The sequence below is a fragment of the Toxorhynchites rutilus genome, chromosome 3 (genome assembly GCF_029784135.1).
Source record: "Toxorhynchites rutilus septentrionalis strain SRP chromosome 3, ASM2978413v1, whole genome shotgun sequence".
Lineage (NCBI taxonomy): Eukaryota > Metazoa > Arthropoda > Insecta > Diptera > Culicidae > Toxorhynchites > Toxorhynchites rutilus.
This window is the reverse complement of record NC_073746.1, coordinates 160,002,530-160,025,163: the sequence shown is the minus strand read 5'-3', so window position 1 is coordinate 160,025,163 and position 22,634 is coordinate 160,002,530. Positions and strand designations below refer to the sequence as shown.

General features: G+C 37.8%; 1 protein-coding gene across 9 annotated transcripts in view; it reads left to right on the top strand.

Moving 5' to 3' along the window:
- Positions 1–22,634, top strand: part of LOC129777669 (tyrosine-protein phosphatase Lar) — a 403,848-nt gene that overhangs the window by 266,870 nt on the left and 114,344 nt on the right. For 8 of the 9 annotated variants that reach the window (XM_055784076.1, XM_055784077.1, XM_055784079.1 and 5 more), the window contains 3 exons: positions 5,534–5,572; positions 5,706–5,837; positions 14,932–15,090. In XM_055784076.1, the coding sequence (XP_055640051.1) occupies positions 5,534–5,572; positions 5,706–5,837; positions 14,932–15,090 (330 nt within the window). The remainder of the gene's footprint in view (positions 1–5,533; positions 5,573–5,705; positions 5,838–14,931; positions 15,091–22,634) is intronic. The other variant, XM_055784080.1, reaches the window with a different exon arrangement.

Below are 22,634 nucleotides of genomic sequence, written 5' to 3'. Positions count from 1 at the left end.
CGATATGCGATACTGCCTGGATACCGTTTACCATATATTAAATACCGATAAGGGTGGCCCTATGCAGAAAAAAAATTGTTTCTTAAGTTTGGATAAAAACCATACATTTGACCCCAATTAGAACCTCCATCCCCTATTTTTAAACGCGATTTTAGTTTTTTTTTGTATGAAAATATCCAAATAATTCAACCGTCGTTTGTTTTTCAAACAGAACAAATTTATTTACGTTCTTAAACGACAGATCGATAGTGTAGTTTCCTCAGAAATTCCAAATCTGTCAACTGATCAACTGCTCACCCGCATTCTGGAAACCGATCAAGTCTAAATTACCCGAACGAATTCCAATTTTGCCTTCTACAATCCGTTCGGTTCAAGTCCAATCGAGTTGTGAAAATGAGGCAGCATTGCCACGCAATTCGACATTGGCAACATTGAGGTCAGTGTTCCATTTATCTGAAGTAATAGATATTTATTCGGGTGAAAAAAACACTTTTAGAACAAAAATTTCAAACGAAAATTAGCTCTACATATTAAATATGCGTTCTATGTAAAAATTTAACACATTCTCTGCAAGTGGAGAAAAATCTTGAACGAAAATTGTATCTGATGATGACTACATATCTATATATATAAAAATGGATTTCTGTCTGTCTGTTTGATTCTTATGGACTCGGAACTACACATGAAAATTGGCATGTAGTGGTTTTTGGGGCCGGGGAAGGTTTTCATGATAGTTTGAGACCCCTCCCCCCTCTCTAGGGGAGGCTGCCATACAAATGAAACACAAATTTCTGCATTACTCGAGAATTAATCAAGCAAATGAAACCAAATTAGGCATATGGAGGTTTTAGGGTGCAATAAATGTTTCTATGGTAGTTAGACATCCCTCTCTCTAAGGGGGGCTGCCATACAAATAAAACACAAATTCCTGCATTACTCGAGAATTAATCAAGCAAATGAAACCAAATTAGGCATATGAAGGTTTTAAGGCGCAATAAATGTTTTTATGGTGGTTAGATATTGCTCCCCCTTTCTCAGAGGGGGCTGCTATACAAATGAAACACAAGTTTCTGCATTAGTCGAGAATTAATCAAGCAAACAAAACCAAATTTGGCATGTGAAGGTTTTAGATTGCAATAAATGTTTTTACAGTGGTTAGATACTCCTCCCTCTTCTCTAAGGGGGGGCTGCCATACAAATGAAACACAAATTTCTACATTACTCGAGTTTTAATCAAGCAAATGAAACCAACTTAGGCATATTGAGGTTTTAGGGTGCAAAAAATGTTTCTGTGGTGGTTAGACACTCCACCCTACCACCACCCCCCACCCTCTCTAAAGGGGGTGGGGGGTGTGGTACTGCCATACAAATGAAACACAAATTTCTGCATTACTCGAGAATTAATCAAGAAAATGAAACGCAAATAGGCATATGGAGGTTTTAAGGTGCAATAAATGTTTCTATGGTGGTTAGTTACTCCTCCCCCTTCTCTTAGAAGGGGGCTGCCATACACAAAAAAACAAATTTCTGCATAACTCGAAAACTAATCAAGCAAATGGAGCCAAATTTGGCATGTGAAGATTTTAGGGGGCACGAAACGTTTCTATGGTGAATAGACACTCCTCGTCCCTTTCTAAGGGGAGAAGAGGAGAGGGGTCTGTCTTTATTCTATCATATTTTCTGTATAGAACATTTATTCCATGTAACGGAGAAACATGTTATTTGTAAGTGGTTGAGAAATCTTGAACGAGAATTGTGCCTGAAAATCTGATATTATAATGATGAGTTTTGGTTGAAGTACTAGGAATTTTATAGTAAAAGGTAAATTCAATGGGGTCGATTAAAAGATCAATCAATGAACAGTTCTGCGATTGGACTCATGAACTTGCGCTTAGTAAGAAAACGTGAAAACGTGACGTTTGAAGGTATTGATAACGAAAAACAAATTTTGAGCGAGGCGAAGTTTGCCGGGTCAGCTAGTTATGGATAAAGTTGCACCTAAATTTCCTTGCACCAAATGCAAAGAAACTTATAGAAAAAAAATGTTAGGTTAGGATCAGGGCAGTCTTCTATGTATTTAAACAACATCGAGTGATAATTTTCATTCAGATTCCTCAATTCACAATTGCTTTCGGATCTGCCAGTTATATAAAGAGTAAATTGCTCTACGAATACGACTGGATCATTTTGACGTTTTTTTGCGACAAGACGAGGTTTCCACAGTTACATGAACGATTGAATTTGAGTCGAACGGATTTAAGAATTCAAAAATCGCTTTCAATCGAATCGGATTCCGAAATGTGAATGACTGTTCGATACTGTTACCAAAAGCATGGTTCATAGCCCATTGAAATACACGCGGCTTTTTTACGCAGTTTTTGGGATTTACGCGGTTTATTTTTACGCGGATTTCGGAATTTACGCGGTTTGTCTCTACGCGGATTTAGAAATCTACGCGGTTTTTTTACGCGGCACGTATCAACCGCGAAAATTCAATATTGTAAATGATGTGACTTTTCAGCAAATAAGTTTGTATTTTATCACTGATTACTAGCTGAGAAATAAAAGGAGATACAGATATCATGGTTGTAGCATGCAAAAAAAGTCAGTAAATCAACTGCTAGAATATGGGTTGCGTTTCAAACTTATAATTCGCTGTTTGTTAGATTGTTACACGGATTTGGAAAACTACCCGGTTTGTTTTCACGCGGATTTTGGAATTCACGCGTTTTTTATGCGATTTTAGAATTTACTGGGTTTTCTTTTACGCGGTTTTCGTTTACGCTGAACATATCCCCCGCGTAAAAAGCAACTCCAGTGTACATTGAATCAACAAACATCATATATCAAGTGAATTCGTTCAAATTGTTTCATTCTCTCTTTTTCATCGATCACATTCGATGAATTTTATACATCGTTAAAACATTCAAACACAGAGGCAAAATTCGGTACATATTACACTTTTTCTTTTATAGAGGCCAAAATGCTAGCCAGGTCGCTGAAATTGTGAATGGAGTTCATGGTTCCGATACTGCAACAGTAATTTAATTTTTTTTTTCATTTTTTTTCTTTTTTTTTTGTAACTTTTTTTAAATGTTTTTTTTAAATGTTTTTTTTAAATTTTTTTTTAGTGCAATACACTACATTTATTTATTTACACCGTCTTCGACTAGTCGTACAGACTGTAATTTGCTTATACCTATGATTAAGGTCTCTACTGCCAAAAAATGGATCGTTTGAAGCTAGCGATTCACCGGAAACGTCCAGAATTGGCCAACAGAAGAGACGTTGTGTTCCATCAGGACAAAGTGAGGAAAATAATGAATCTTCGTGATTCTTTTTTCTTCCGATGTTAGGAATAGAGTGAAGTGTTTGAGCATTTTGTTTCTGAACCGTTTCCCGAAGGAAAATATCAGAAATGCAAACCAAAACAAAATAACTCTCTGATGATATGCAAAGCAATTAATTCGAAAAAGTATGACAGTTGCACCGATAGCTTTCACTCTTTCACGCGGATGCTATCGACTTGCTCGGTATCTATAATAGTATAAGAGAGCTAACGAGCAAAATTCTTATTGACTCGATTTCTATAATAAGGCCTGTTATCTCTCGTTCAAAGCAATAACCAGTAAAATCTGAATAACTTATGTAAAATAATCGAAGCTTGAATTTGTACGAAAATATATTGGACAAGGGGTATGTTGCGATTATCTACAATTTTTCGAATCGTGCTCAAGTACATATCCAATTAGCCTTCAAATCAACAACGAATAACACAACGTCTTCAGGATCGTAATAATATTCAAATGAGTTCAGGAACATAATGACCATGCAAAAAAAGAGAACAGTTTCAATATCAATGTGACAAGATACATTGCTAGCGATTACGGTGTATTCCACCATGATCTGTGTTCCTTCACTCACTTCAAATCAAATTATACTTGATTCTAAAGGGAGCAAAACAACGTACTCTGAAAACTGAATTCCGTAGATTTTTCCCACGGATCCGTATCCTCGTAAAAATCAAACAAAACCAGAAATATTTCCATATATCTGCCATCTCTGTCCAGAAGTAGTGTCGTCCACCTACAATCTGGCGTACCATGATGGCTAATGGATTTTTTTTCTAAATCCATCCGAGCCCGGTTGACGTGCGCTCATCTGACGATGTTGCGAAGCATTACCGAAAGAGGTTTTCAGACTGACGGGAAACGCTGGTCCAAACTTTAGCAATTACAATGTTAACCCGTTGCATTCGGTGAAAAGTGAAACGAGCTTATCGATCGGCGGGCTCAATGAGGCGGTCTTTCTCACCCGCTGGTGGTGGCTTCTCCTTCACACACAGACATCATCATTCTGATTACTCATCTTGTTTATTCAAGGCTTGCGTGACCTCTTGCCGCGGCACGAAGGTGGTGATAGTGTGTCAAACGAAACCGGCCAATATGTTACGTTCTAGCGATTATTACATAGTTGTTGAAGTAATGGAATCAGGACAATAAAAGCCATGTTAATAATAAAAGCAACGGGACCTTAGCCGGGATCACGATAGCGCCCGCTTTCATTGTTATGTACTTGTGTTTTGCCAATTTACTATATTAGCCTGTTAGCCTTCGCTCTAGCACTATGATAATTGAGATTGCGATTGGCGACCGTACCGCCGTTGAAATTATCAGCAGAAAATGCGCAAAACAGATGTACCGAACTCCACTGGGAAATTAAACAATTATGCTGCTTATCAATACGCAACACAAACGAATTGGCATAACATTCTGCTCCCTCCGCAGCGTCTTACAATAATATTTTATCGCTACCGAAAAGATAGCCCAAAAACCGGATTGAGTTACGTACTCCATCATCCGGAAAAAGGAGCATTAAAAATTCATGTGACGTAATTTCGGTTAATTATCTCTCCGGTTGGTTAATTGGAAACCATTCTCGGCGTACGGCGCCTTCTGGAAGCCCGACTCGGGGCTTAATTTGAATATAAATTGTTTTGGCATCGAACGTTTGCTTGCGGGTTCCGTCCGTCGGAAACTCGTACTTCTCTTCCGCCGGACAAACTTGGACTGAATTCCCCGATGTGCTGGCTACACGCATTTGACTACTGCAACCACAAAAAAAAACTTGTAGCAATCAAACCGTGGTGCTGCGCTTTCCACGGATCGGAATCGCGCGGATAAAAACGTTCTTCCACCTGGGTGAATTTAATTGAAATTTTAGAATTGGCTCATCCGAACCACAAAACCAATCCGCCCTCTTCTAAGATCGACAAAACACAATATTGGAGTGTTTCGTAGCGTGCGAAACTTTTTATCAGCTTTGATTCAAGATTAGTCGGGGAATAAAAACAAAACCCACCGGCATTTCGAACTTTAGCGGGGAGTGGGTTCCAAAGGGCGGAGGCGGTGAAAACACTTTCTGAATTTTTTTGCGTTAAATTGTTGTTGGTGTTGTAAAAATACTGTTTCTACTCAACGAACTTCGCGTCGAATGAAATCCTTTAACGGAATTGTTTCTGCCAACGTTACAGATGGGAATTTCTCCGATTTTCCCTTCATTTACATGACACGTAAGTTGCGATGAAGCGATCGAAAAATGCTACCGATATAAAGGCCAAAATAAGATTGGTCGGAATAAGGTTTTTTTTCCTGGTGCTAAATATTGATATTTGTATCGTTGTTTTTTTTTCAATCTCGTTACAGATCCACCAGAGATAATCAGGAAACCGTCGAACCAGGGAGTGAGAGTTGGGGGCGTCGCGACGTTCTTCTGCGGAGCGAGAGGTGATCCCCAGCCGAGTATCGTCTGGCGAAAGAATGGGAAGAAAATCATGGGTAAGTGATTGAATTGTTTTCGCTGGCGTGCCGCAATCAATATATATCATTTGTGGTTCATAGCAGATTACACGCGTTTTGAACACTGTGAATTGGAAGATATGATACCGAATGTTTTGTATTTGTGCACGCAGCAGTTTTCTTCAGAGGTAGAGTGTATAATCAGAGCCATAAATTATGAATCCACATAAATGTATGTCAAACAAACCGTTCATCTCTATTATAGTGTCATGGTAATTAATTTATTCAAGTTGATGTAATGTACTTTAAATTTATTGCCAAACTACTATATTATATAAACTGACCAAACGTCCCGCGTTACGCGGGACAGTTCCGCATTTCGACAAAATGTCCCGCGTTAGATTACGTCCCGCATTTGGCAAAAGAAGCGAAAATGTCTCGCGATATCAATATATTTCAATATTGGAATTTGATCATGTTGCGGTCAGCTATTTCTCCGTTTTGTCCATGAAGTTATTGAAGGAAATCTTCCGTTTGAAGTTCGCCCAATGTTTTTCTATCCTTCGTTGCTGGGGGATGTGGATAAGGTTGGCGGTCTTCGCTACGATGTTTATTCATCGATTCATCTCCTCCATTGATCTCTCCGTTGCGTGATACCTTATGAAGGCGACAACTTTCGGCAGGCATTTCGTATATATCTCTGCGTTCACCACAAGACTCGAAAGAAGTGCGGCTTCTACATTCCCTCAGCGCCGATCGTCAACCAGAGTCGTCAATGCTTGCCTCATTTGTGGGGTACCCGGTTCCCTGCCATTCGTTGAATTCTAGCGTCAACTAGGTTTCGTCATTCATTATGAGCACGACATAGCGCTCCACCGGGAAGAAGTTTTTCACCAGCACCTCCAGCTACTTCATCTGACCTCTTCTGACGTTTCCGCATAAAAATGTTCATTCTGGCCAGATACTTCTCCACCGTTTGGCCGGTTGTTTCGATCTCCCGGCTTGAGGAGCGGCAGGGAGAGGATGTTGTAAATACCAAATCGGTTATGTCCGGTGGACACGAAGTGTTTCAGGATGTCCATTGGGGTGCCAATGAACGTATGGGAAAAAATCGACCCTAAAATTTCAAGAAGTTACCCTATACAAAATGTTCACCACCTCGAAAAAACACCCTATGCCAAATTTCAGCTCACTCGGACTTAAGGGAGAGTGGCGCAAAGTGATCAAAGTTTGAGTTTTTTGAAAGTCGAAAAACCACCCAAGGGGGGAGTAAAGGAAATCGTGGTTTTCAAAAAAAAAGTTGATGCCAAATGTCTTGAAATTGCATGACACGTTGAGATTTACAGTTATCTCAAGATTTTTTTTACTGTTAAAAAAAATTACCAAAAATTACCATTACCATACTTTTCGTTTCGTATTCCAAAAAAACTAAAAAAAATTTCGAGATGACACTAGATCTCGACGTTTCATGCCATTTTAAGACATTTGGCATCAAAATTTTTTTTTTCGAAAACATCGATTTCCTTTACACCGCCCTTGTGTGATTTTTCGATTTAAAAAAAACTCAAACTTTGACCGCTTTGCGCCACTCTCCTTTTGCTGTTGATTCGCAGTTGATTCAGCTCAATTGGACGAGCTGATATTGTGCATATGGTGTTTTTTCGAGGTTTTGAACATTTTTTATGGGGTAACTTTTTGAAACTCAAGATGACCATTTTCTTTGGCACCCTAATGTCCACTTTCTTCGCTGATGGAGTTGGCAGTGTGAAAAAATCACAAAGTTACTTGAAGGCATTCGCCAAGGCTGCTGCGAATCAACAGCGTTGAATCATTTTTGTTGAAGGCTCAATAAACATAAGATTCAAGGAAAATTTGTTCCATTGTATTATCTTTTCTTGTTTTTTTTCCATCGCCATCCGAAATTAGTAAATTTTTCTAATACATCCGTTAACACTAAAATTTCTTCGAATTTTAAAATATTCCATTCGGTAATTTGAAGAAAATTGTTGAATTCGAATCGTGGTTTCCAGGCTTAAATGCTCTGACTGAGCAATTTTTTTTTCAAACGTAAGCAAAATCTGTACCACAGAAAAATTACAACTATGTGCAGATAAGATGAAAGAAATAATACAGATCAGGTTTAATTGCAAGGACACATGTTCAGAATTTCATGAATAAATGTTATGTTCAAATGGCGTAAATACATTTTTTTTTGGGTGTCCCGCTTCAGACCCCTGACCATCTGGTCACTTTAATATTATACTAAGAATTTATGCTGAGCAATGATACCCCGAACCAGCTCAATCGGATCCCAATAATCTGCCAATTTCAGCTCAATGCATGAATTATAGATCTCATAATAATCCCCTCTATGCTTAACATGTCCTTCTGATGTTTCTTCTAATTTCCTATGATCATATGTGAATATGACAACCTGCCGTTGTGATTTAATTTTGAAATCACCCGCGATTTTTACACCCACACTCTCAAGACTGGTTTCTCTTGGCGATTTTGACGTAGGACTACATTTGTCAGTGAGGGTCCCAAATCAGAAAACAGGTCACGCTTTCATGACATAAGTTTATCGTTAATAATTATTTTCGCCGCGGACTTTAATGGATCGGATTTTAATCTTACTATACTCACGAGCATTTTCTGAAGTTTTGTCCACTCAATTATATCTTTTTCTTTGAATAAATACCAATAACGCCTAAACATACACAATAGCAATATCACAGAGACGCGCACAGTCCACAGTACACAAATTACGATTTTTCGCGCGGTTGTAGGAGTGTTAATGACTTGCATACCAATCGAATCGAAAATCTCTGAGATTTGTTTCATATGCTATACATTAAATTCCCTAGTCTCTAAATGGTTTGAATTAATGAAAATTTGAAGCATTCCCATTTTCCCATACATTTTTACTGCCCATTTGTGTGCTTTCCTACCCGTACCGTCAATAACGAGCAAAGTCGCACGTAATTCGGTCGCTCATAATGCTAATGCAGAGAACAAACACTGCAACATGTGGACTGCACTGTGGAGAGAGGAAATCTTCCAATGTTAGGCCCAGTTCGATTTTAACTGAATTAACCATCTCCAATTGATTCTATAAAATCACGCAATCGGCTCTTTCAAAAGGCCACCATGTTTCTAACTTTCTACTGAAGAGTCATTTCAAATATTTCCATGCATTCTACTTTAAAATCCTAAGTACAAGCGAGCGAATTTAATACAACATAGTTTTGAATTCTATGTCTACGATGCGGACAAATTCTCAATTCACGTCTTCGCAATAATTTTTTGAGTTCATCGAAACGAAGCAAGTCACAAGGTGCCAGACCATGTAAATGTAACGGTGGTTGAAATATATTCGTGTTACTTTTGGCGTGGCGAATGAGTAACGCAACGCAGTTTTGTTTATTAGACATTATACTCGCAGTATTTCGCTTGAGTCCGAAATCTTTATACAGAACTAGCTGTACCCTGCCACGCTTTGCTGTGGCACATTGTGGTTGCATGGTTGAGTTGAATTTTTCATTTTTTTATGTTGTAACCACAATCCTAGATGTGTTTGGTTGTTTTGTATATTGTATCATAGTTTGAGCTCAATCGGTTCCGTACTTTTCGAGTTGTTGACGCGTACACAAACGAACAGAACATTTTTATGTATAGAGAGATAGATTAGGGAAATCGATCAATTTTAAATCACTTTGAAACACAATTTCAGTTCATGATTTTGTCACACACGTGGAAAAAAGATGTTTCCATCACATAGAACACATATTCATTACTGAATAGTCGATTTTCATTAGAAGCTCAATTTCAGAAACGCACTCTGGTCATATATAAAATCATCTTTCTTCCAATTTTCCATTTTTTTATGCCGTAACAACACTCCTTGAAGTGGATTGTATATTGTGTACAACTTTGAGCCTAATTGGTTCCGTACTTTTCGAGTTTTCAACGCGTACACAAACGAACAGAACATTTTTATATATTAGTTTGGGGAAAAAGAAATGTCGTATTTCTGATCGAAATTGTTGCCATTTAGAAGGCAACTTCATTATCCCCCCCCTTTAACCCCCCCCCCCCCTCCTTATTTGCAAAAAACTCAGACAGCCAGTTTTCGCAAGCCTCTTTTGAGGCCAACTTAGTATCACCAAGAACGTTTTGCATGAACCGGAAGAGATGATAATCACTTGGAGCCAGGTCCGGACTATACGGTGGGTGCAATAGGACATCCCATCCGAGCTCCCGTAGCTTCTGGCGGGTCATCAAAGATGTGTGAGGCCGAGCGTTGTTCTGGTGGAAAACAACACCATTCCTATTGATCATTTTTGGCCGCTTCTGGTCAATCGCCTGCTTCAAACGGTCAAACTGCTCACAGTAGAGAACCGAGTTGAGGGTCTGGCCATAGTTGAGCAGCTCGTAGTTGATGATTCCCTTCCAATCCCACCACACATACAGCAAAACCTTCCTGACCGTCAATCCGGGCTTGGCGATGGTTTGGGCCGGCTCACCACGCTTCGACCACGACTTTTTTCGCTTTAGGTTGTCGTACGTGATCCACTTTTCATCACCATTCACCATCTTCTTCAAAAATGGTTCGAGTTCCTTCCGTTTCAGCAGTGCATCGCAGGCGTTAATTCGGTCTAAAAGATTATTTTGCGTCAACTCGTGTGGCACCCATACATCCAGCTTTTTTTGGAATCCAATCTTCTGCAAATGGTTCCAAACGGTTTTATGGTCTATACCCAGTTCCTGGCCAATCGAGCGAGTGCTCACATACCGGTCTACTTGGATGATTTCAAAGATTTTATCGGTTTCCACGACGATTGGCCTACCAATACGGGGTGTATCTTCGACAGCCACTGCACCAGAACGAAATCGATCAAACCAACGCTGTGCTGTGCGAATCGTTACAGTATCGGGTCCAGAAACTACACGATTTTTTTTCGGTCGCCTTCGTTGTAGTTTTACCTCGCAGGTAGTAAAAACGTAAAATATGGCGAATATCTTGTTTGGTGGACTCCATCTTTGACGCACTATAACTTGAGACTGAAAATGACAGTCACAACACTGTCAAAACGACACTTGTAGCACAGATTGTTGTCTTTAAATAGCTGTATAGTATGATCCGATGCGATAAGTACAATACAAGATATGTTTAAGTGTTGCCATATATTGACAATATACGACATTTCTTTTTCCCCAACCCAATATATAGAGATATTATGAGCAAATTAGAATGATTTTTTGGTGGCCTCAATAATCAATTTCCGAGTTTCTCCGGTGGTATATTCGATATCGATGTCTTCCCAGAACTATCATTGTATTTTTCGTCTCCCTACACGTAAAGGATAGTGTTAGAGAGACCGACCCGCTGCAAAGAGGTGATGTGAAAAAAAATCACAGTCCTGGAGAATTAAGGGAACTTACACTACTGGGTGCAGAAAATTATAATCTATCAACTGTAAAATGACCATGTAATTCGGACGATTGACAACAGCTCCAATACAAAAATTCAGTGTAGCAGAATGTAATAAAAGACGAATTTCATGCCAACTCGTCTTAGGAGTTGGCAGCACCATCTCAGATAGTAGTGAAACGTTGTGGGTGTAAAGACATGGGCCATTCAAGCAACTTTGCATACTTGAAGTATTCGAAAAACAATTAGACTACTTTTTGGAAAAAGCCAAATTTTTTTTCTTAATTTTTTACGAAAATTTATAACTTAAAAACTATGATACCTACAAAATTCATGTCAAAGAATGAAATGTAGCAAATTGTTTAAATTTTCACAAAAAAAATTCCAAAAAATTTTGGAAAACAATTTCGCTGACAAAAAAGTTATTTTAAAAAATTAAAATTCATTCTTCTCATAAACGTATTTTTTTTAAATTCCTAAAAATATATATAAATAGCAAATACAATTTCCAACAAGTCGTCCATACATCGGAAGATGGGCACTTTTACAGGGAAAAAGTTTTTCGAACAACAACTTTTTCATGTTTTCTTCGAAAAAAATACAACTTATCCTAATTTTGTTTAAAGTCAAAATAGCGATACAGTCTTGTTAAAATATAAACTTTTGTCGAAGACATCAACTTTCTATCTTTTAAAGTTTTTGGAATATATGTCATTTTTGTATGAACTCCTGAAAAAAAAAGTTTTGCTCGTAACATTTTTGTGTGTAAATTCTCACATTTGACATGTTCTTGACATGTTTCTAAATAGAGAAAAGTTAGCAGATTAAATGCTCTGCGATAATTTATACAAAAAAATTTTACGAATTGAACATGATTAGCATTTTTTCAAAGAAAAGAAAAACAACGAAAAGTTGTTGTTCGAAAAACCCATCGTCCGCCCATCGTCCGATGTATGCAAAACTTGTTGGAACTTTGAAGGGCTATTTATATCTATCTCATTTAGAATTTAGAAAGCATATGTTTTCGAGAAAGATGAATGTTAATTTTCAAAATATTTTTTTTTCAATAAAAATTTTTTCCAAAAAAAATTTTTGATAATTTTTAATGAAAACCAAAATAATTTCCCATCTTTTTATTTTTTGACTAAAAATTTGTAAGTCTGATATTTTTTTTTCAAATTTTTTTGTCAAAGATTTTTTTGGAAAAAAAAATTTAAATAGTTTAAAATGAAACAATTTGCTACATTTCATCTTTGAATTTTGTAGGTAGCAAAGTTATAATTTTTTGTCAGCTTTTTCCAAAAATTAGTCTAATTACAGGGTGTGTCACATCAAATTGCATCACGGAAAAAAACGCTGTAAAAATTTAATTTTTAGGAATTATATCTTTAGCTTTCGCTTATAATCAGATAAGAGTGTATAGATCACGTTGGCCATGCTTCACTGTCAATTTTTCGTAAATTTGGAAAAATGTCGTCGAACGAAAAAGAGCGTCGTGAATTAATCCTGTGCACTCATTTCGAGAATCCGGAGTTGTCACATCGGGACATCGGTAAGATGCTGGGAATCGTCCAATCCACGGTCAGCAGAGTAGTAAAACGATACTTCGAGAACCTAACCATCGACCGGAAGGTGAAAAACGGCAAAAATGGATGCTCCGTCAGTGAAAAAGATCACAAGCGCGTAGTTAAGCAGTTTAGACGTGATCCGAGAAGTTCGGTCCGGGATGTCGCCAATAAGCTGAATTTGTCAAGTTCATTCGTCCAGCGGACCAAGCAGCGGGAGGGCCTGTGTACATACAAGGTTCAGAAAGCTCCTAACCGCGACGAAAGGCAAAACATGGTGGGGAAGACGCGAGCCCGGAAGCTGTACACCGAAATGCTGACGAAGCCGCATTACCTGGTAATGGACGACGAAACCAACGTCAAAGCGGACTTTCGTCAGCTGCCGGGCCTGTTGTTCTTCTCCGCAGAGGACAAATTCAGCGTTCCGGAGGAGATTCGCAAGCAGAAACTATCCAAATTTGCCAAAAAGTACATGGTGTGGCAAGCGATCTGCTCTTGCGGAAAGCGGAGCGCCCCCTTCGTGATGACCGGCACGGTAAACGGGCAGGTTTACCTTAAGGAGTGCCTACAGAAGCGCTTACTACTACTATTGAAGCAGCACGAGGGCTCTACCATCTTCTGCCCGGATCTCGCTTCGTGCCACTATTCAAAGGACGTGTTGGAGTGGTACGAAGCCAATTGGGTGATTATGAAGCAGGCCCTCCGGAAGAACCCAAAAGTTGTCAAATCGAAGCGGACTTCAAGAGAAAATGGATTTCTGTTAAAAAAAAACTACAACCTGACGTTGTACAGAACCTTATGGACGGGGTAAAGAGGAAGGTGCGAGCATACGGGCTTGGGCTCGAAGTATGAATAAAAAGAAAATGCCAAAAGTTTCTGGGCGAATTTCTACAGCGTTTTTTCCGTGATGAAATTTGATGTGACACGCCCTTTATTTTTCGAATATTTCAAGTTGCTTAAATGACCCATGTCTTTACACCCACAACGTTTCACTGCTATTTGAGATAGTGCTGCCAAAGTCCAGTCGAGTTGGCATGAAATTCGTCAAAAACGAAATTGCATTCAACCAAAGCTAACCATAAACCCACAATATGACATCGGACGATAGTGATCGTTTTCTTCAAGAAGGCAGATCCGAGTCTTCAACAGATTTTTCTGTTTCGGACAGCTCCTGGAATCAGATGTCGACGGGATCTGGTAAGTAGGACAGCCAAAGGGCTACCATGAAGTATAGAAGCGTGTTAAGAGGCTGGTTTGAATTTTTTAAAATTGCTTTCAACCACAACGAACCAAGCGTAATGCATTCTTAAACCAATTTATTGTAATTTATTAAGATATTTTTCGTCAAAAACTGCAAAAGTGAGTCTATACATGTACCATTCATGAAATTAATCCAGAGGCGTTACAAAATACTAATGTGTTGGGTAATGATATTATGTCAATAGTTAGCATGTACTTGGTTCGCTATGGCTGCAAAGAGAACGAAGTTTTACGTGTCTAGCAGCAACGAAATTTAGTTTTTTTTCATTTTCATAAAGGTGAATCAGAAATTGGCGAAGATGTGTGCTTACAGCATGAAAGGGAGTATTATGTTTGACATCCTGTTTGTAACATGTGAGCGATAAAATGATAGATTGGATCAGACACAGTGAATTACTGGAAGCCCAAACTTCAAATTGAAATATCTCAAAATAATGTTTTGGCGCTTGGTTCGTTTAGGCAGAACCCCGACCATTTAGTATTCTGAGCTTCTTAACGATGAATCGATGAGGAGCTTCCAGATTTTCATCGTAAGCGCACAACATTTTTTCTCGAATGTTTTGTTTTTGAAGCCATTTATAAGTAATGTATGAACTGATATGAAACATGACAGATGAAAACAATACACTTTCAACTAGTTTTATCATATAGAATTACTGTAGGATACATACCAAATTTTGGGTGCATTTTCTATCGAATATACCCTTTCATGATGGCTCAATTTCGCTTATTGTTATTAAACTGTTCATCCATCAACCGATTACCGATTCAATTGATATATATTGCAATCAGAAACGCCATTTCTCACAACCACTCTGATCACCGGATCCGGATTTCATTTCGTTAATTATTCTAACTTCCATCTCGACCACAGGTACCCAATCACGCTACTCGGTGATCGATTCCAACGGAGTTTCTATGCTGCGCATTGAACCGGTACGAGCTGGCCGAGATGATGCACCGTACGAATGCATGGCGGAAAACGGAGTCGGCGATGCGGTTTCGGCTGAGGCAACATTAACAGTTTACGAACGTAAGTATTTCCTAGATAACAGAGCTTGAAACAAACCAATCGTGGGGGCGATAATCATAAAATAATAAACCTGAATCGCTTCAAATGAATGAATATCTTATAAGGTGCAGTTTTCATTTTGTTTTTCGTACCTCGTTTTTCTACCGAAAAAAAATCGTCAACCGGGAAATTTAAATGCACTCTGACATCTGGCGAAGAACGAAGGCTGCTGAAGATGCAGAAAATCCCATCGGATTTGCATTATTAATTGTATGAATTTCCCGTTATGGTAATAAGCCACGGAAAAAAGTAAAACAACCAAAGCAAAATTGAGATTGCTAAACGACTGGAGGAAGCTCTAATCCCCGGCAGTGCACCGAATTCTACAGTACTTTTGGATTGATGAATAAATCATAGCAGCGTTCCGTTTTCTTCATTTATATATACATCTCCGGTGGAACTTAGTAAGTAGCGTTTCCTCTGCCTGGAAACGAATGCAACTCGACACATTCCGCTGTCATCGGAAGATCGGAAGGGGAGGGGGACGGACCCATCATTGACACGTTCGGGACTGTGAAGAACCGAAGATGTGCCATAAAAACACTTCCTTCGCGTCGTTTGGAACTACAACAGAAACAGGCTCTAAAGATATCAATTTTCCCGGGAGGATTCGCTGCGATTTCATGAGAATAAGAGCGATTTGCATGAGCGCGCGTTAACCGAACTTTCTTCTCGCTGCGCATAGTGCTTTGCATAGATTTGCATAATATACGGAATGGGATGGCGTATCCTTGTTTGCGTACGGCGTAGACAGAGAGTGGTATTTCGTCATCATCGTTTTAGTGGTTTATTTTGTTCAGATTTTTTTTGTTTTCAATCGCAGTAATATCGAGTTGTTGGTTTCCTGTTAGAGAAAAGTATAATATGTAAGATAAAAAACTACCCACTCATTTAAAATTGAGAACTACTAAGCAATACCACACTTCAACGAAACATGAGACCCCTATTTTTAATTTTTTTTTAGATGCCAATTTCCATTTTAGGGTGGTTCGAAACATATTTTTCCCCTTTTATCCAAAAATGACTCTTTTCAAAAATTCATATCTTTTGTACCATTTAGATGATTTACATCTTAAATTAAAGCCAATGATGCTTATTTAGTCTTTTTCGAAAAAAAAACTCTTGCGGAAAAATTTGGTTTTGTTTTGGTAATTATCGATTATACTTGTTTTTTTTTTATTTACATGGTTCCGGGATCAAGTGTGCAATATTTTTTTATATCTTTTTTGAAAGCTGAGGTTTTTTTGCGTAACATATCAAAAAATCATATTCTTTTCGTTTTTAAGTTATGATTTTTCAAAGTTACCCGATGGTTCGAGAAATCATGTTTTCTCCTTTTTTTCAAAAATGACTTTTTTTTAAATTATTACTTTTGAACTACGTGACCGATTCAGATAATCGACATATCCAATTGAAGCCAATGATGCTAGTCCTCTTTGAAAACATATTACACTTGCAAAAATTGCACACAGGTTTACCTTAAGGAGTGCCTGCAGAAGCGCTTACTACCACTATTGAAGCAGCACGAGAGCCCGACCATCTTCTGGCCGGATCTCGCTTCGTGCCACTATTCAAAGGACGTGTTGGAGTGGTACGAAGCCAACGGGGTCACCTTCGTGCCAAAGGAAATGAACCCGCCCAACGCACCGGAGCTTCGCCCAATAGAGAAATATTGGGCGATTATGAAGCAGGTCCTCCGGAAGAACCCAAAAGTTGTCAAATCGGAAGCGGACTTCAAGAGGAAATGGATTTCTGTTCAAAAAAAAACTACAACCTGACGTTGTACAGAACCTTATGGACGGGGTAAAGAGGAAGGTGCGAGCATACGGGCTTGGGCTCGAAGTATGAATAAAAAGAAAATGCCAAAAGTTGTTTAATAGTTTTTATTTTACTGTCTAAAATTTTCAAAAGAATCGGTCTACTGGGCGAATTTCTACAGCGTTTTTTCCGTGATGCAATTTGATGTGACACACCCTTTAAACTAAAAAGAACAAATAACTATTTTCATGCCAACTCGACTGATCATTGGAAGCAACATCTCAGATTGTAGAGAAACGTTGAGGGTGTAAAGACATTGGTCATTTAAGCAACTACGCATACTCTGAGAAGCCTAAAAAAATTCTTATTTTTTGTACAAAAACTTCTAACTCACAAACTATGATTCAAAGGAATAGGAATTATAGGAATCTTAGTTTAGGCCCTTTTGAAGAAGTAAAACAACTTTTTTTCAATATTTCAAGTATGCAAAGTTGTTAAAATTCTGATCAAAAGATGAAATGTAGAAAATTGTATTTTTTTATAAAAAATACAAAATTTTTTTTTCTATTTTACATTGAAAAAATCATTTTAAAAACATAAATTTATTTTTCCCAAAAACGTATTTTTTTAAATTTTCAAAAAAAAATATGAATAGTGCGTTCAATTTCCAACAAGTTACCCATACATTGGAATATGGGCACTTGTACATGGATTTTTTTTTATAACAACAACTTTTTCATGTTTCCTTTGAAAAAAATACAACAAATCCTTAGTTCAAACTCAAGATAGCTACATAGTGTATTGGACAAAGTTTTAGATCTTATTAAGATATGAACTCGAAGACGTCAATTTTCTATCTTTTAAAGTTTGTGGAATACAGTAACACCTGTTTTTGTGCGGTTTTTTTTGTGCGAATTTTTTTGTGCGATTTTTTTTCTTGTGCGGTTTTTTTTGTGCGATTTTTTTTTGTGCGGTGTTTGAGTTGAAGCAAATTTGACGAAGTTATCGTCCATTTAGTATTTGTTCGATGGTTTATATGCATTTCAGTGCGAAAAAAGCATATTTGCGTCTAAATTATCCACTTCTGAAATCATTCCCCTCCTCTCATCAAATGATCTAAGTTTTTCTAAGTTTTTGCATGACATGATTTCTAACAGCAACACGCAACTAAAAGCACAAAACAGCCACGCCCAACTGAAAAGGCAAAGTGTCCCATCGCAAAGCAGGGAAACAAAAGGAAATTAAACGGTAAATGGCGTGGATTTGAGTTATTTTCTTGGGCGAAACTGTGTACCGAACACGATATTTTAAAGCTGCTGGTGAAGTTTTCTACGATTTTTTTTAATGCGACTTTTTTGTGCGGTCACTATCCCCCGCACAAGAAAAGGTTTGCCTGTGTAGGCATTTTTGTAAGGAGACTCCTGAAAAAATAAAAAGAAAAAAGTTTTCAGAACATGTAACCCGCGATAATTTATACATAAAAATGAATGAATTAAACATTAATATTATTTTAAAACACGAAAAGTTTATTGTTAGAAAACTTTTTCCCTGTATAAGATCCCATCTTCCAATATATGGATGACTTGTTGGAAAATGCAAAGGCTATTCATATCTATCTTTTCAAAATTAAAAAAACCTATTTTTGAAAAAAATAAATTTTAATTTTCAAAATATTTTTTAATTAAATTTTTTTTTAAAAATTTGTTTGATATTTTTGGATAAAAACATGAATAATTTCCTACATAAAATTCTTTGATTTATTTGTTATTTGTTCCATTGAAAAACAAAATAAAACTTAAACACAGTTAAAACTTTGTCGAATACACTATATTGCTATCTCGAGTGCAAACAAAATTAGGATTAGTTGTATTTTTTCAAAGAAAACATGGAAAAGTTGTTGTTAGAAATTATTTTTCCTGTGAATGTGTTCATCTTCCAATGTACAGGGTAGTGCATAAGTCACGCAACGCTCTCTGAAGGAAAAAAAAATAACGATCGCGCTGCAACTATCGAGCGTGTTGGTTCCTAAGCGGTTCAGTTGTCAACTTTGTATCGTTTTTTATTCGAGAATAAAGATTTTGTGTCGTGAGACATATTTTTTATACGATTTTTTTGTGCAAATCGGTTGCGTGACTTATGCGCCACCCTGTATGGGTGATTTATGGGGAATTGTAAGAGTTGTTCATATTTTTTTGAGTAAAATGAAATTCAATTACTCAATTACTCAATTATATACAGGATTCGATTATATACAGTGAAAAAAAATCGGATACTGTATATGATTGAGTCCGCAATGTATATAGAAATTTAAACAATTTCCTTCATTTTATTCTTTGACCAGAGTTAGTTTTTCATAGTTTTTGCAAAATAATTAGAAACAAATTTTGGTCCTTTTCAAAAAATAGTCAAATTTTTTTTTAAGATTTCAGGTACGCTTAATTGCTTAAATGATCAATATCTTTACACTGAGATGTTATTGTCAACTCCTGAGACGAGTTGGCATAAAATTCGTCAAATACACTCAATAATTATGAAAACAAAATCAAGTTTTTCAATGTAATATTTTTTCAACAGACTTAAATTTGATATGTTGATCATCTGACTCGGTCCCGTATTTAATAAGTTTTTATAAACAGCTATTTTTGGAAAAATCAGGAATTTTCGGTGATTCTCCGGGTTTTCAAAAAAAACAAATTTTAACGTCTGCAACACTAAAAAATGAATTTCGAATGAGCTAATATTTTGCACAGGGTATATTATCGTTCAAATCAACATTTCGCAACAAGTTCCGAATGAAAAATCGAGATAATTATTTTTATTGGCACTTAAAACCATATGTTTCATCTCGTACTCAGAAAAAAAAACTTGGCCCCAGAGTGTTGACTTTTGACAAAAACAATTTTTTCGAGATGACACTAGATCTCGACGTTTCATGCAATTTTAAGACATTTGGCATCAAATTTTTTTTTTCGAAAACCCTGATTTCCTTTACTCCCCCCTTGGGTGATTTTTCGATTTTCCAAAACCTCAAACTTTAACCACTCTCCCTTAAGTCCGATTGAGTTGATATTTGGCATAGGGTGTTTTTTCGAGGTAGTAAACATTTTGTATAGGGTAACTTTTTGAAATTTCAGGGTCGATTTTTTCCCAAACAACCATAGAAACATTTATGGCACCCTAAATTTGGTTTCATTTGCTTGGTTAATTCTCGAGTAATGCAGAAATTTGTGTTTCATTTGTTTGGCAGCCCCATAAGAGAGGGGAGGAATATCTAACCACCATAGAATCATTTATCGTACCCTAACACCTCCACATGCCAAATTTCGATTCATTTGTATGGCAGCTCCCCCTCGGAGAGGGGGGTGGAGTGTTGAACTACCGTAAAAACATTTATTGCACCCTAAAATCTCCGCATGCCGAATTTGGTTTCATTTGCTTGATTAATTCTCGAGTTATGCAGAAATGTATGTTTCATTTGTATGGCAGCTCTCCCTTAGAGAGGGAGGTGGAGTGTCCAACCACCATAGAAACATGTATTGCACCCTAAAATCTCCACGAGCCTAATTTGGTTTCATTTGTTTGATTAATTCCCGAGTAATGCAGAAATTTGTGTTTCATTTGTTTGGCAGCCTCCCTAAGAGTGGGAGAGGAGCATCTAACCACCATAGAATCATTTATTGTACCCTAAAACCTCCACATGCCAAATTTCGTTTCATTTGCTTGATTAATTCTTGAGTAATGTAGAAATTTGTGTTTCATTTGTATGGCAGTCCCCCCTTAGAGAGGGGGGAGGGGTCTCGAACTATCATAACAACCTTCCCCGACCCCAAAAACCCCTACATACCAATTTTCATGTCGATCGGTTCAGTAGTTTCCGAGTCCATAAGAATCAGACAGACAGACAGACAGACAGAAATCCATTTTTATATGTATAGAAAATTTTCGGAAACAATTTTTAAAATTATAATTAAAAAATGTATTCGAAACACTAAAATTAGAACTAAAAAAAGTTTATTGGAAAAGATGGCTAAAAAATTTTTCCAGAAAGGCAACTAGTGGAACTCTGAAAAAAATCGATTGCGATAGCTTTTATATTGATATCGGAAAATTCTCACTAAACTTCTCACCGAGAACCATTCTCTGTTCATAATATCCACCGCAAACATTCAATTTATTCCCGCCGCTTGTGGAACGCATTTCACGCCGTCGCCGCTCTCGTTTATATTAGTACTTCTCGTGTAATTGCAATATTTTCGTCTTATACCACCGTTTGAAGTGGTAATGGCTTGAGCCTCTCGAGGGCGTGAATCAAAGAGCATTTCCCGCAAGTAATTCCAAGTAAGTTTTATTAAATAACTCTGATTTATAGCAAAAACGCGCCTATTCGAAATATTCCCCGAGTATGCCACTTAAAGCTTTTCTTTTCCTTCGCCCAGAACAGTCTCCCCACCCTACCCCAGCCGGGCGGTCGAAATACCTCTGTGGGAGATTGGCATACTGAACTGATAGGCAGCAGTAAATTAAATACCATTCCGCGCCAACTAAATGTTTCATTTAGCTACAGTTTCATCATATTTTTTATCTCTTCTTCGCTCTGGTTCCGTCGGCTTGATGAAGTTTTCATTTACATTTCTTCGCGCATTTCTCTGGGCTTAATTTTCACTTTGCGAAGGAAACTTTTTGCTCACCCGAAAATCTCCCCTTGGAACGGTGAAAGCCAGCAGCGCGAATGTCCCAACAATATTCGAGCAATTCAGTTTTGTTGGAGTTTTCTCTTAGAGCTGTTACTGGAGTTTATACAGTTAATTTCTGAATAATGTCTTTATAATATACTTTTCAAAGGCAGGATCCACCGGATCTTTGTTTGTTCATTCTCCCGCTCCATTGTGATTGTTTCGAAACTTGCGGCCGTTAAACTGCTGCTCTGAAGCATGGAACATTCGGATGGAGCTGTGTGGGGCGAGTTCAACTGCATCAGAGCATACTTCCGTTCGTTCAGCTGAACCGTGGGTAGTTCAGTCATGTTAACCCGAGTATCGCGTATTAATCATGGTCCAGACTACTACAAACAACCACGAAATCGCTGCAATTTTTCATTTCATCTCATCTGTAGCAACCGACATCTGTCGTAAATCTGGCGCGCTTTTCTTGAAATTTCAGTATCGTACGAATATCCAACGTTCTCTTGTTATAAAGCTGGAACGGTTGTTCTGTTTGACAAATTAACTCAACGCTCCACCGATTGGGATACTACTTTCCTCTCTCTTCCCCAAAAGGAATGAAGAAGCGCTCTTTTTGGACAAAATAAACAAGACAGCAAACCAGGTGGCGCTGCTGTAGCGGAATGAGGAAAACGTCAAATTTCCTCTGAATAATAAGGACTTTGATGTTCTACGATCTACTTCCCTGCCAGGATGTGCCACCAACACAGGATGGTATGTGTATGGATTGGTCTATACCGCCAGCACCATGTTCAAGTTTAGCAGTTAAATGAACCTGATTCGTTTATTAGGTAGCAAATAATTTTCAATTAATTATCCTTCCGGGTAGCCCCCCGGCTGGAACATTGTTGATTTCATTAGTGCGCTTGTCCCCAGAATTGAGCAACAAAGTGTGGTGGAGGACGGATGAGAAGCTTCGACGCCAGCTGGGGTGAGAAATTGCCGGACGCCAGGAATCGTGCGTTGTTACAACTTTGTGGTTTGAATTCATGAATTGTTGAGAGGAATTAGGAAAACTTTATCAGA